The 16,521-nt window shown below is 41.1% G+C and overlaps 1 protein-coding gene across 1 annotated transcript in view; it reads left to right on the plus strand.

Moving 5' to 3' along the window:
- Positions 1-16,521, plus strand: part of LOC113130969 (metabotropic glutamate receptor 4-like) — a 114,896-nt gene that overhangs the window by 81,017 nt on the left and 17,358 nt on the right. The window contains exon 7 of the mRNA XM_026307983.1: positions 6,285-6,485. Within this exon, the coding sequence (XP_026163768.1) occupies positions 6,285-6,485 (201 nt within the window). The remainder of the gene's footprint in view (positions 1-6,284; positions 6,486-16,521) is intronic.

Consider the following 16,521-nt stretch of genomic DNA (forward strand, 5'->3'; position numbering starts at 1 on the left):
AAAAAGGTTGCTAAGGTTAAAAGAGGCTCCTTTAAAGTCAACAAATTCCATTAAAAGATCAAAACCAACAATGTGGACTGTTTGTCAATACTTTCCTTCGCTGTCGGTGGCATTCCAAAACCCATTTGTGCCTACTGGTGATGTAAATCTCTAAAAACAGGTCAAACATAAATAGTGTATTTATTGGGGACTATTTTCTACTGCTTAAGTGTTTATAGCAGCAGGACTGACTCAAAAATAAACCGATGCATTAATTGTAATGAAATCTGTGCAATATGTGCGTTTATGATATTTCAATAGTTTTAATGGAGCTGTGAGGTTTTGGATCAACATACAGTACTTGGATAAGTGTTTTAAATTATTGTTTGGTTTGGCTTCTAGTGAGAGTTGTTGATAAGATAAGAGAAAATTCTAAATATCACCAGAGTTCCCCTTTTGGATGACAATCATTAGATCTAAATTTTTGTACTGTATTGTTTTAAAGTTTGTTAAGAGACAAAATATTAGAGACAATGAATACATGTAGCTCACTCTAAACTAACAAAGTACTGCTAGAACTAGATAGCGGGGGGGAGGGGGCAACACAGGGTTTACTGTAAATCTTGAGCAGTCAACCAGATAATTGACTAAAGTTATCACTAGTGTAAGGTGTCAGAAACCCAGTCAAGGGTAACATCGAAGTTAATTATCCCTTAATGATTGCACACGTTGACTCACTCTTTATAGTGGAAATGTTCCTATGCTTAACATAATTTATTCTTGTACTGTCTCTTGTTGCAGGGCTTAACTTCATGACTTTTAATGTGTTCAGATCGGCGTGATAAAAATAACTTTTGTGATAGGCACCTGTAAAAAGCCTTCGGCAGCTCTTCTGTCACCTGCCCTGCTCATTACAGACATTTTAGTGTTAAACTTCAGTATTAGCCAGCTCCACTTTCAGGGAGAGTCTCAGAGCATTTGTTTGAGGTTGAAGTGTGACGCTCGCAGTGTCTCTCCACTGGTACAGAGCTTCGCTGTGTCTCTGAGGCAGCTGTGAGAAAACCACATGGGGGCTTCCTGCAGAATTATCAGTATCCTGAGAGGGTTAGACCAGTCGGTGTGATCAAAGGACAAGATATGTAAGGTATGAGTGACTGGGGAACAACTGAGATTAGTCTTTTTACCTGTGAATGAAGGAGATGTAAAAGTGATAGCTTAATGTGGAAAGGAGAAAGCAGGGACTCATCTGATAAGGGGGAGCAGCAGGGGATGTAGCAGCTCATAAAGCAAACACGGGCCTCACTTTTTCATCCACGCATTTCTTGTATTTTTTAAACCACTTATTCTGTGCAGGGTTGTAGAAAGCGCTGGCTTTTCCCAGAATGCACTGGGTTACACGTGGGGAATATTTTGGACCAGTAAGCAGCTTGTTACAGGAGGACTCCCCATTGTTTGATCAAATTAAATATAAAATATAATGGGCTGAGTTATTTGAGGAAAGCAGTGATTTTTCTGAACAACATTAAGACTCATTTAAACTGATTATTGTACAGCATTATTGGATTTCTTCATAATATTAAACAAGACATTTGTACTGAGCATAATCAAACTTATGTCTACATAAAAAGAAATGAAAAACAAAGCAAAATCTAAAGCAGCATGTTTCTTGTTAATTAGTTCAAAATGTTACTGGGAAATTAAAATTGTTTAATAGTTGGTTGCTGTTTGCCCAACTTCAAACTAACTGCTGTCTAACGTGATGTGAGTAATGTCCTTTGGCAATATTGTAGCTAAAAGTTGACACTCTGGGCTTTCTGAACATTGATGAGGCACAGTTCATCTTCTACTTATTTTTCCAGACGTCAAAATAATACAGTGATGTTTTTCAGTTGAAGAAACCATGGGTGTTTGAGCTTGAATAGTAAAACCACTGACATGTAGAGCACATTAAAACCAGACACCAGAGACATATTTTACAGACTAAATTTGTTGGATATAACTGTCTTTATTGGTGATAAAGTCATAGATGTTAGTTATATTTATATTCATGGTTTTTCCAATTTCAAAACAGTACTTTCTGCCTAATAGTAAAACAAAATTAACCTGATGACAACAGTGCTAATATAGACCATATATAGTATGTTGTCATCAGGTTAATTTTGTGTGTGTGTTTGCGTGTGTGTCTGTTTACATGTCTGTTTGTGTGTGAAATTTTTTGAACTAGAACACTAAGACCCAAAGTGCTAGTGTCAGAATAATTTAAGTGGCAGTGCAACTGTTTTGGCAGGAAAAGACTGGATGGCCCATGGACCAGTCACAAGCTGAAGAAAAGGTCAAAGGTCATGGGCCCACACACACTGTCACAACATGTCTTGTGTGACACCTCAGAGTGGAAAACACCTACACTTTGTTTCTGGTTTGCTTAATCTGAATGAATTTCTCTGAAAGCAAAATGCCAACTTGGAAAATATGTGTGAAGTATCCAAATGCCAATGAGGAGGGAGCTAGTGAGAGAGAGGGAAAGAAAGAGAGGCAGAAAAAAGGGAAATGGTCTTATGGAGAAGAGACAATACAAAGTTAATGTGGGTGGCCTGCCAAGACTGCAAGAAAAATATCACTCTCACATCCACTCTGGCTCACAGGATTCCCTGTGGCATAAGCATGTCGGCCAAACTGTGACAATCACTGTCCAATCAAGGCCCTGTGGCCCTTAATTACTGAGCCGTAACCTCCAACAATAATTCATGCGTTTCAAAAGCTCGTGAGATAATCGGGGACATTAAAATGCCTCTGGTCGGCAGTGAAGAGCTGGAGTTCTAGCAAATGAAAGATGGCTGACAGAAGGAGACCTCTGCTGATTTGGGGCTAGCACACTTTCAGATTGAAGTGGCTATTGAAAATTGCTTGAACCTTAAGAGGACAGATGTTGCATGATAAATGAGTCTGAATGTTCTGTTACCAAATGTGTGGTTATGAATTGCTATGATCATCATGTCCAAAATGTTACGAGAAGCTGATACTGGTTAATACTTAATACATATATTTAATCGTTTGATTGTCTGTCACTGGCAGAAAATTGAATTTGGACAGTTGTAATGGCAGTGAACATAAAACATTTTTTTATTTATTTACATCTCAAAATATCCAAGCTGAATTATTTTACTATTTTATGATTACGAAAGGCCAACATGTGGTGATTAGCAGTGTTGCCTCACAGTTAGAAGATTCTAGGTTCTAGGTTCAAGCCTGGGCTGTCCAAGGCCTTTCTGTAAAAAATAATTACCAGAATATCAAAAAAAAAAAACAATAAACCCCGCAGGCCTGGAAATATATATATATAAATATATATACAGTGGGTACGGAAAGTATTCAGACCCCTTTAAATTTTTCACTCTTTGTGTCATTGCAGCCATTTGCCAAAATCAAAAAAGTTCATTTTATTTCTCATTAATGTACACTCAGCACCCCATCTTGACAGAAAAAAACAGAAATGTAGAAATTTTTGCAAATTTATTAAAAAAGAAAAACTGAAATATCACATGGTCATAAGTATTCAGACCCTTTGCAGTGACACTCATATTTAACTCACATGCTGTCCATTTCTTCTGATCCTCCTTGAGATGGTTCTGCTCCTTCATTGGAGTCCAGCTGTGTTTAATTAAACTGATTGGACTTGATTAGGAAAGGCACACACCTGTCTATATAAGACCTTACAGCTCACAGTGCATGTCAGAGCAAATGAGAATCATGAGGTCGAAGGAACTGCCCAAGGAGCTCAGAGACAGAATTGTGGCAAGGCACAGATCTGGCCAAGGTTACAAAAGAATTTCTGCAGCACTCAAGGTTCCTAAGAGCACAGTGGCCTCCATAATCCTCAAATGGAAAAAGTTTGGGACGACCAGAACTCTTCCTAGACCTGGCCGTCCAGCCAAACTGAGCAATCGTGGGAGAAGAGCCTTGGTGAGAGAGGTAAAGAAGAACCCAAAGATCACTGTGGCTGAGCTCCAGAGATGCAGTAGGGAGATGGGAGAAAGTTCCACAAAGTCAACTATCACTGCAGCCCTCCACCAGTCGGGGCTTTATGGCAGAGTGGCCCGACGGAAGCCTCTCCTCAGTGCAAGACACATGAAAGCCCGCATAGAGTTTGGCAAAAAACACATGAAGGACTACCAGACTATGAGAAATAAGATTCTCTGGTCTGATGAGACCAAGATTGAACTTTTTGGCGTTAATTCTAAGCGGTATGTGTGGAGAAAACCAGGCACTGCTCATCACCTGTCCAATACAATCCCTACAGTGAAACATGGTGGTGGGAGCATCATGTTGTGGGGGTGTTTTTCAGCTGCAGGGACAGGACAACTGGTTGCAATTGAAGGAAAGATGAATGCGACCAAGTACAGAGATATCCTGGAAGAAAACCTCTTCCAGAGTGCTCAGGACCTCAGACTGAGCCAAAGGTTCACCTTTCGACAGGACAATGACCCTAAGCACACAGCTAAAATAACAAAGGAGTGGCTTCGGAACAACTCTGTGACCGTTCTTGACTGGCCCAGCCAGAGCCCTGACCTAAACCCAATTGAGCATCTCTGGACAGACCTGAAAATGGCTGTTCACCAACGTTCACCATCCAGCCTGACAGAACTGGAGAGGATCTGCAAGGAAGAATGGCAGAGGATCCCCAAATCCAGGTGTGAAAAACTTGTTGCATCATTCCCAAGAAGACTCTTGGCTGTACTAGCTCAAAAGGGTGCTTCTACTCAATACTGAGCACAGGGTCTCAATACTTATGACCATGTGATATTTCAGTTTTTCTTTTTTAATAAATTTGCAAAAATTTCTACATTTCTGTTTTTTTCTGTCAAGATGGGGTGCTGAGTGTACATTAATGAGAAATAAAATGAACTTTTTTGATTTTGGCAAATGGCTGACACAAAGAGCGAAAAATTTAAAGGGGTCTGAATACTTTCCGTACCCACTGTATATATATATATATATATATATATATATATAAAAATTTTCCCCCTTTTTTCTGCCTCTTTCTTTCCCTCTCTCTCACTAGCTCCCTCCTCATTGGCATTTGGATACTTCACACATATTTTCCAAGTTGGCATTTTGCTTTCAGAGAAATTCATTCAGATTAAGCAAACCAGAAACAAAGTGTGGGTGTCTTCCACTCTGAGGTGTCACACAAGACATGTTGTGACAGTGTGTGTGGGCCCATGACCTTTGACCTTTTCTTCAATTTGTGGCTTTGCCATAGATGTCTCCATTTCCTGTCTTTCTCATTACTTACTGTAATGGCTTCTAAATATATGCAGGCATTATTGACTGAATTCACAGTTGGTCACTCAGTCAACCGGCCGGGATTCTCAGATTAGATCACATTTATACATGGATTTGTTTTTTAAAGTTGCTAACGGAAAATGGCACATGCATATAGGTAATGATCGATGGCACAGACATATAGAGCTAAGATGTTGATAAAGTCACTCAGAGGGAAATCCATGTGTTCCTGCTGGACAGAGAAGAAAGAGTTTTTGTTTTTAACTGATGAGATTTCCCAGAGGAGAAAACCTTGCACTCCAGATATTGGAATTGATTTGCTCCTCTGTAGCGATCCAGATATTTACCTTCTAGCTAATTGCAAGAGGCAAGACCCATTCAGTGCAGAAAGAATAAGATTCACTGAGAGGCAGTGCATTTCTTCTATGCCTTTTGGACCGATGCCACACCCTCCATTTAAAAGGTTTAGCTCATTTCAAATGGTTTGCACAGAATTGTTTTGTCCAGCCTGAATGGCTCTTATAACTAGAGATGACAAGAGAGAAGTGTTGAAAATATAAGTTTTATTGACTGTTGGCAAATACAAGCAGTATCTTAAAGTAATTCTATAATTGAGCTTCAAGAAGCATCTTTTCAAAAACTTTTTTTGGGTACTATATTGAATATTGTCTGGGAGAGCCACTAAATATGCTGGATCATCATCAAGCCTGCTCCAAACAAGGGTCAGGAACAAACTCAAGTAGATATATATTTTTTTTTTTTTAAGATGGAACCTCTCCAGTCTTAAGTGACATGGCTAATAGAATTCCGTTTTATCTGATTGAATATTTTATACCCACTTGTCAAATCATCTACATCCTTCTTCACTTTGGCTAAACTCAAAGGATCCATTTACCTGGCTTCAGTTTAAACTTGATATGGTTAAAAATGAGCCAAATGAGTGACCACAGATGAAGCTGTTTCCATAGTTTAATACAGTTTTTATGTGTGTGATAATCTGTACTTCTGTTTCTGTCTTACAGATCAGGAGCGGATAGGAAAAGACTCACATTATGAGCAGGAGGGAAAGGTGCAGTTTGTTATTGATGCTGTTTATGCAATGGCTCATGCCCTGCACAACATGCACCAGGAGCTTTGCCCAGGTAAAGTGGGTCTCTGTGCAAAAATGGATCCTATCAATGGCACCCATCTGCTAAAGCACATCCGCCGCCTCAACTTTGCAGGTCAGTTATGCTTATTCATACTGAAATGGCTATTAGTCCTAACACCAGAGGTATTCTAATGTGGTTTTTAAAACACTTGGTTCTCAAACATTTCACTTTACAAGCACGTTCCTCTTTTTGCATTAACAGAAAGCCATTTGGAATATCTTATTTCTGGACCAGGTATTGTACATTCCAATTCAGACAGCGTGTACCAAAAACTGGAGCACTGCAGTTCACAGTTAATAGTTCATTTAAAAATCGGTTGCACTGAGCTCCACTAGACTACAAGATTTGTTTTTTTAATGCAGACAAACATGTATGAGCAAACATGGTACACAGCTAGTACTGTATTTTCTGGACGATAAGTCACTTTTTTTTTTTTTTTTTGCGTAGTCACTAGAGTTGCATGGCCCTTTTGGCACGCTTCACTCAACTCAGGATACTGTTTTTACTAAAAAGTAAAAACATTTATGCTAAACTACAACTCCTAGTATAACAAGTAAAAATGCCACCCTAAAAGTAAGAGCAGATAATAAAGTCTGCAGTTGAAACAAAGTTTGGAGTTAGTGTCAGCATTCAGATAGAATGAGGAGGAGACGCTGTTTAATCTCCCCCGACCCTGATGTTGGTGCAGTTGTTTAATGTTACTTGACACAGATGAATGAATATTGTAATGCACTTGTGCCTGTTGTTATGCCTAACCTATGTTCTTTATAGACAAATTTAGACTATAATTAGAAATGTGACTTGTACACCGAAGCAACTTATGTTTTTTTTTCTGTTCAATAAGGCAATTTTGCTACTTATAGCCCAGAAAATACAGTATTTCTGTCCCATTACCCAATTGTGATAAAAACCACTTCAAACTGAGATATGCAAACCTAAAAAAAGCTGTGAAACACAGTCACGAAGAATTTCCTATATGAGGTTGTGAATGCTGATGGTGGTATGATCTTATGGGCCTCACCCAGTGCTTCCTTACTGTCTTATGCTGTATGACCTATTTTCCATTTCCTCCATTTAGCTTTACATTATACGCAGCTATCAGTCAATTTCACATTCGTGAGTGGCATATTAATAATGAACTGCTTTCACACAAAGAGCAGTGATCCAGAGTTTCATTATATAGAAACTGCCTTTTAACACAATGAAATTTAAGACAATTAAAATTCTTTCATAGAGACTTGAATACGCAATGTTTGTACAGATAAATTATTCATTTGAACTCCAGCTCTTCAAACTAATTTGTCATTCTAATATCTACTTGTTGCACTGGCAGAATGTCAATTCAATGTTTAATTCATGTGTGAGAAGTAAAAGGAAATAGCTTTCTTCAGAAAATTGAATGGGTGGTTTTGCAGGCGTTCACGTCACTAAAAGATTGGGAACATTTTTATTATGACAGACAGAATGTCACTGTTAATACGTGCTTCTGTATATGAAGAATCTTCAGGTTGTGACATACATTACTGTTCTGTGTGGTGAGAAATAAGTCACTCCTAATATTGCTTGGAGTGCCCAACCTCTGCCAGAGCCAGTCACATGCCTGCTGGGCAATGTGTCATTTTCCAACTGAGCAAAAGTTTTAATTCTCATTTGTCAGCTTTACTTTTAAAGAATAATCAGATGATCATAGTTGTGATGGACTAACCTGGTGCCTGACCTCTAAATGACTGTGCACATAAATTTCTTCAGTGAGTTGATTACTGGATATCTAGACTTTTTCTAGTTGGTGGTTACTTTCTGCATTTGAAGAAATGACTGACTTTGTAGGTGGAACCCAGTAGCAAATAGGCAGTAAAAATAACTTTTATTCTTCAAATGTTAACTGTTCAAATGCACTGGTACTTTTTATTTTATGAACACAGAAAATCGTAAGAAGTAATTTGGCATGTGCTAAAGTGTGGGCACCATACTAGGTCTGTACTTTGTGAAGTTAAATAGAATGGCAATTTGGGTTGATCATTAGACTAGTGATGGAGATATACAGCAGCTGAACTTTTTTTGTCTTATTCACTTTACAATCAAGTACATGGGCTATATAGAGCAGCTGATTATACTTGTATAAAGCTGAAGTTTGTCTTTATCTCTGCCAGTATCCCTGCAGATGTTCTTACAGTAAATCTCAGGGGTTGTTCCATTTTAGAGGCTCTTGCTGTAGCAACAAGCTGTATTCTAGTTTGAGTGCTACAGTAAATTGTATATAGAATTAGATATGCATGTAGGAATAGGAAATTTAAACTTTGGCAATGTGCACTGGCTTTTCAGCTAAGGTATGGCAGTAATATTCTTGAGTCTTGACAACATTTCCTTTAGCACCTGAGTTTATCAATTTAAAGCTGCTGAATTGAATCCTATGACATGCTAGAAAATCAGGTGGAAAAAGTATACCATCTACTTTCACAAGAACTATTAAGATACCCTTAACCCCCCAGCTGCACTAGCTGAGCTGCTCTGACTCCAATAGCATGTGGGAGAAAAACAACTTGCTGTTCACAACATGCAATGTCTTGGGTTCAGTGGTTCCCATGGTCTGTTATAAACAGCTTCTGTTTTTTTTTTTTTTCCCCATGCCAAAACTTTTACTTGTAATAGTCAGAGTGGAAATTAATCAGGTTTATATATTAGTCCACAAAAAAATGGACCAGTAATGAGCTTCTGTTAGCAGGTACTTCACTGTATGGGATTTTATATTTTTATCATACAGACATTACTGAGGCAGTTTTAAATGCAGCCACTTCTGTAAAAACGTTTGGGGGTTTGAACCAAAGAACAATAAATATGTAAACATAGGATTTTTAAATCTAAAATAATTGATTGGTGGACAATTTTTGTAGTTCAACAGAAAGAAATGACATGTCAACAAAGTGTGTAACATCCCAAAGAGAAATTCTTCTTATTGGCTGTTTGTACACCGCGGACTGGGTAGTTGGTTTGAGAAAGACACTTCAACAAGGTTTTTAGCTTGTAAGCAGGGATATGAACTGTAGGTTCTTTGGAGTTGGATTTTGTTCTAACCAGACCAATTGACCATAGGAGTTGCCTTAAGCTTACACTACATCCCAGCTAATTGCATCACTACAAAGCCATACATTGAACTTGTTCCATTATATTTTCAACGACAATATTTATCTCTGCATTGTGGTATCAGTACTGTGAGATGTTCCAAGCACTAAAAGCAGAGACCCGGCTTGTGCTTCTTTCAGAACACTGTACTCTAATTCACCTAACCCGTGTGAGCTAATGCAGTAACATTTAATGGTACATTCACTAACAAGCAGCTACTGTGGTCGCTGGGCTGCTACTGATTAGCTCTCCACAGCAATCCAACTGTCTTCTGCAAAGTCCCTAAGGTGTTGTGGGAGGCTCCGCTGCCTTCTAGCTGCACGCCATGAACCTCTGCTGGTGATTTCAGGGGGGCTAGAAGGCAGAGGCTGGTCAGTGGCTGCAGCCTGTTCCGCGGTGGAGACCAATGGCTGATAGGGAGCCTGACGGTCCCCTCTGAAGGACCACCATCCGGCCCCTGGGTGACAGCTGCACCCAATACACCATATCCAACAGTTTTTCAAGGATTGTGCAGGGCCCAACCCAGTGGCTTGAGAGCTTTGGCGACCACCCCTTCTTTCTGACTCGGCTATAGACCCTCACCTGGGTTAAAATCCTGCCCCCACAACAAAGGTTGTAAGCCTTTTTTTTTTTTGCTGGACTCCTGCATCGGTCAGATGTCTCCAGGAGAGTTTGTGGATTGCCTGCATCCTCTTTACTAGGTTGTAGAAATAATTCATCCCCTGTTCTCCTCCCACCTCTGGCTGGTCTGGAACAGCATACGCCTTGGGCCACTTAGTGAAGTAGTCCATGGCCACAAGGACGTATTGGTTTCTGTGGCCTGAGACAGGGAATGGACCCAGGGTGTCAACTCCCACCCTCTCCGTGGATGCCCCCACCTGGTACTGCTGTAGTGGGGCATGGGACCAGTGAGTGGGGCCCTTCTGTGCAGTGCAGGGATCACACCGGTGGACAAACATCTCGACATCACGCCTGCACTCCGATCAGTAGAACTGCTGCCTTAGCCGTTGGAAGGTCTTGTTTCACTCCAAAATGGCCAGCCCCCATACAACCATGGACCCAGTGGAGGGCTCTGTCCCGAAGGCAGTGTGAAACCAGGAGCTGCAGGATCTCCTGTCGTCCAGCTGTGGAGCTCCAGCGATGGTAGAGCAGTTCATTCTGGATACTTAATGCCCCGCTCCCCCTCACATGGCTGCTGAGATAGGGCATCTATATTGCCATGAAGCTGCCCCGCTTGGTGCAGGATGTCATAATCGTAGGATCTCGATTGACCTGGCCAGCAGATCCTCAAGCTCCTTGAAGCTTAGTAGCCAGGTGAGTGAGGCATGGTTGGTCCGCAGAACAAACCTTTGGCCATACAGGTTGAATGGCTCGATGATACCAGCCTGTAGCATCTCCTCAATCTTCTCCTGGGCTTCTAACCGCTTAGCAAAGGGCATGTGGCGAGGGCAAAGGCGGATAGGATATCTATGTCATGGATGACCAGGTTGGTGTGAGTACAGTTCTCATCTTTGGCTGCAAAGGCATCTACAAACATATCCAAAAAGCCCTCAGGGGCTGGATGGAGAGCAGCAGCAGCTGGCAGCTCCTCTCATCAAGGTCAGCAATGGCTTGGCTGGTCTCTGGAGTTGGCAGCTGCTGCACGCCCAGTGATGGGTGCTTCCTTGGTGTTAACATTCTGCAGGCTCCCCTTTTATTGGACCTGTGGAGAGCTATGGCTTCATGCCAAAGTACAAGGACTGCCCTGGACACATCCACCACAGCCCCCCCCCCCATTTTGTCCAGCAGATCAAGGCCAATAATACAGGGGTCCTGGATGCTGGCCAGCCAAAACTAATGCTGAACCAACCAGGTTGGACACCCGCAGCATCTTCATCCCCAGCATCTTGGTTTGCTCACCAGTGACAGTGGTGATGCGTTTTTTGGTGGAAATCCCATCCACTGGGAGTCTTGCCACTTGAGCCTGGCAGGGTCCTTGGCCAGACGAGGGAAATGGTGGACCCAGTGTCCACCAGAGCTCACCCACCAAAACAGCTGAGCCACATCTTTGAGTTGTTGTGGTGGAAATGACTTGAGTGGATGGCAGCTCTTCCGCGATGTCATCCCTTCTTAATTTAAATCCGGCTGCTGGCTCAGGCCATAGCAGGCAATGTGGCAGGGCAGTTAGTGTGTTTCCCAAGAGTCCTTACTTTTTCACCACCAATCTGCCTGGATTGTCTCTACCATTGCAGGGGAATTGCCGCCCGCCATGTTGTCTCGTCTGCCTCGCTCTTCTCAGCCATGGCCTGGTTCACACAATGGTTGTCATGGCGACAATAGCCCTCAGGACACAGCACGTTCCACCTGTTCTGCCTCGGCCAGTGACCACCACAGCCCCCCAGGGTGTTTGGTGAGAACGGGTATAAATGCTCCCGTAGGCGTCCGGGATGTAGTCCTTTAATGAAGGCTTGGACGGTGAGCTCTTCCTGGACTGCCTCACTGAACTCGGGATGATCATTGCATGTGTAGCTGCATAAGTCAACAGCATAGGTGCCCAGGCTCTCTCCCGGCTTTCTGTGGCACTTGGTGAGATGGTCTCTGGTATCATCCACATAGAAACGGCAGTCAAAACAGCATTGGAGGGCCACTCTCACCTTGGTCCAATCACGGAGCTCTTCTGGCCGGAGGACTGTCAATATCTGCAGCACTGTCCCCTCTAACAAAAGAGTGTCCCACCGTTTCCTCTGCTGACCAAGCATTGATCTGCATGGTGACCTGGACCTGGAGGAGGTAGGTGTCCGCTGGCTCCTCCCCCACTGTGGCGCGCTGGTGACCCTGCAGCAGCTCAGTGAGTCTCTCCTGCACTGCGGCCACGGGAACGCACCTGTCAGCACACAAAGCAGACAAACAATAGCATTGACAAATGTATTGAAAAGTAGGTCATATTTTTTTTGTTCTGCCAAGCCAGCAAGAATCTATTACACATCTTGTACATATTTCTGTTTATTATCAGCAGATTTAAAGGACATCTGCTAAAAATAATTCACATTTCATCCTGTGCTGCACAGCTTTTAAGATTCCAGTAAGACTGTATTCATTGCAGATGTATTAGGTTGTATATGTAAAGAACTCATCTGATAAAAGGTCAAATGTGAGAAAGCTCTTTAAAAGAAACAACCCATGGTGGCTTATTCCTGGCATGCTCAGAAAAAATGATTTATCTACGATATCTCAGTGGACTATCAGCACCTCAACATGGGGGCACAGTAAGCTAGATGATGACAGATAACCTTTTCGAAATGATGAAAGAAATCTAACAAAAGTATTTGTTTAGCTGCTATTTTCTCACTAGTCTCGGAGTTAGTGTGTTTCCCAAGAGTACTTACTGTTTCTAAAGTCACAGCTTTCTCTTGATTCTAAATTACCAACTTTTAAGTGTTTATTTTGACTCATTCAGCAGCAGTCAGACAGGTGACCAACAAAGCAGAAGAATTAAACACCGTTAGTCTATCTTTATACACTGTTTGACACTCCTTACAGCTCCCTTCTTTCTTTCTCCCACCTCTGCATTTATGGTGTTGAAGACTTGTTCAGACTTCAGTAGTTTGCAACTGAATGAAGCTTCCCATCTGTGTTTCATGTCTCTTGCTATCACATCTGGGAAAAGTGTTTTTGCTGTGCTGCTGAAAAAAAGCAGTGGCCTTTCCACTGCCATTCTCACCAGGAATAAAGGTGAGCTCTCAGGGTTTTTCCATCTTTCCACACCTATATCTCTTCCCTCAATGATGTAAAAAAATCTTCATATTTGTGAATCTAGTGTGAACATAGTTGACATCTTTATGGCATAATGCAATTTTTTTGCTCTTTCATATGCATAACAGCACTGTTATTCAAAACATCTGTCTGTACTCAACCTAAGAACACACAGATCTAAATATAAAGGTGTGTCATAATGTGGTTTGTACTTTTTTCACCTTAAAGGGCCATTCCAAAGCCTGCTGTACACACACAGAGATCATGTGCCAGATTGCCATGCAATACGTGATTTTGGACCAAACAGTTCTAGGAACAGACCCAGGAACGAAAAACCCTGCCGTTTGCGTTCACAGTGCCAGTAGGAATGCTGAAGTAATGCAAACCAGTTGACGGTTGGTATTGCAAAATCACTTCTGCACAACATTCAGTGATACTAGCAAAAGATATCTCTCAATTTTCTCGGGCACATAAGCAACCTGAACTTGGTCAGTTTTTTTCTACGTTGAAAATGTTTAGTTTGTACTAAAATAAACTTCTAAAAATGCCATTTGCAAGTGCTGAATTAGCTTAATAAATTTTGTTTTTGACAAATCACTGTAAGCGTGTGTGACTTGTTGTTCCTATTGTATTGGAAAAGCCCTTACTCCAATATAGGAGCGAAAAAGTCCCCCAAAACAGCATTCCAAGAACTTGATATTTAAATTGTCTAATAAAAGTATTAGTTATAATGGAGTGTCTTAATGAGCTGTAGTCCATTGACCACCTATTTTTACTCTATTTAGACGCAGGTGACAGAATCTCTCTTATTGCTTAATTAGGTCCATTAGGCTTATTATTTGAATAACCCTTTAGTTCTTATATCTCATCTAAGAATCTCTTATCTCTCCATTATTTAGAGTTAGTGTTAAATTTCAATGCAATATAAAGAAATCTCCAATAGCATTCTGCCCTGCCAAATGAATGGTATGGTAAACATGACTGGTGGGTCTCATTAATAAAAATGCAGTGATGAGTATTGATTCAGAACAAACAACCCATCCCTGAACATGAACAAGACCAAAGAGATAATATTGTCTTCAGGAGAGCACAGAAGGTTCGCTCCTCCATGGAGACGGTCAAGTTTCTTTTTGGCAGAGGTCAGGAAGGCCAATAAAACCAAGCACTTTCTACGAAGGCTGAGAAAAGCCCATCTCTTATAACTCATCCTCTCCACATTCTACAGGGGGACTATGGAAAGTATCCTGAGCAGCTGTAACACTGCTTCACTGTTATGGATCGCAAAACTCTACAGCCCACAGTGAGGACAGCAAAAAAATCATTGGGGTCCCTCTTCCATTCATCACAGAGATTTAAACTTCTGCATCTGTAAAGCTATGAGCATTACGGATGAACACACACACCCTTCATACAGTCTAACCCTTATGGCATCCGGAAAAAGGTTGCAAAGTGTTAAAGTGTTCAGCATGGTCAGTTAAATATAAGTATTTTAAAATAAATGCGTTAAAGCAAATACTACAGGTAATAATCACTATCTAGTCAGTACTGTAAGTTACTTTCATATTGTCAATGTACTATAGGGAAAAACAGACAATGCTGTGAATGTTAGCTTATAGGTGGGTAGAGATGAAGCCTTGCAATGTGGGTGGCAACTTTCTACACATAACATCACCACAATCAGACGCTAAGAGGATGCCATTAATATGGCAAACCACATCGTCTAAAAACGACAGGGGTACAGGCTCAAACTGATTGAAAAACAGCAGAACAAGGCACACAGAGGGGTCAGAGACAGGAGCTGAAATGAGAGCCTTTGTAGTGGCAACCTTGTCAATGATAAAGTGCAGAAAGTTATTGCACACTTCAGAAGAGGCTTCCAAACATGCAGGCTGACAGATGGTTTGGAAGGAGGAGTGTGGCACAAAACTGGTCAAAAGCAGCAGAGAACTGACCAGCAGAGGAAGGGTTAAAAATCCAGGTTTTAACTGCAGTACAAGAGAAACCAACCTCAAATAATACAGGCATATGATTAGAGAACACGGTGTCGCAGATCTCCAGGTTAAAAACAGACAAGCCATGTAAAAGACCAAGATCTAATGTGTGCCCATGTTTAGCCTTGGGACCACGCACAGACTGCATGAGATTAAAAGAGTCAATGAGGTTTAAAAAGTCTGTCACCAATGGCTTATCAGGACAACACACTTTTAAAACAATTAAAATTTCCAATATGTTCATAGTTAGGGATGATTCCAGCCAAAAAAAAAAAAAAAAAAAAAAATCAGACAAGTTGGTTACAAAGTCCTTATTGTAATTTGGCGGGTCAGGAGATGAGGAGATAATTAATGTTTTGTCCAAGAAACAGTAAAAAAGCATGGCTGGCAGACTTTCAGTTTCACCAGCTGACAATGGCACTTCCACCGGGAGAGTGGGGCCGAAGTCCAGGTAAAGGTAAGTCAGGATTCCCGATAGAAGCCGGGGCAAGGAATTCTATCCACCATGATCAAACGGAACTAGATATTTGACAGAAAGTCAAAGATCCAAGAGTGTTTGGCGATCATACACCAGCAGCAACTTGATCTTTTGAGCGCCGAGAGACAAAAGCAACACAACTATGAACAAAAGTGGCAGTGATAGACTGCTAGCCACACATGCTGGCGCCATCTTGCATCATCTTAGGATAGCATTTAGTGTCTTCTCCCTGATTTAAGGGGGATAGATATTTGCTTTTTTGTTTTTTTTTCTTGAAAAAAAAAACAAAACAAAATGAAAGCAATATTTTCTGTTTAAAAAGAGAAGTGTTATAACATGATTGTGGAAATGTACATTTTGCTGAATATATAATGTCAGCCATAACAATAGTGGTAATTCCACTCCTTAATGTTTTTTTTAACCTGCCCTTTGTACAGTATGCTCATGCTGGCTCTTATAGGAGACTGTCATTATTCAAACACCAGCTTTTATGTGAGAATTTACAGCAATTCAAAGTATCCACAAGCCTTGATGTAGCCCCAAGACCAAATGCATTACACTTATTTGAATAAAGTTTTGGAGAGATAAATAGCATATAGGCATATAATGCATATAATATACTTAAGTAATCATACAAATATCACGACAATGAGAGGGGACAGAGGGGACTTTTCAAGGGTGAAGTGGATCTGTGGTATATTCTGCATGACTTGCTGGCAAACAGGTCATTAAGAGTTAATGACCAGTGTAGTGGGCAGTAAGCTGTGCTGCCATTCACCAAGGTGTC

The sequence above is a fragment of the Mastacembelus armatus genome, chromosome 5 (assembly GCF_900324485.2).
Source record: "Mastacembelus armatus chromosome 5, fMasArm1.2, whole genome shotgun sequence".
Lineage (NCBI taxonomy): Eukaryota > Metazoa > Chordata > Actinopteri > Synbranchiformes > Mastacembelidae > Mastacembelus > Mastacembelus armatus.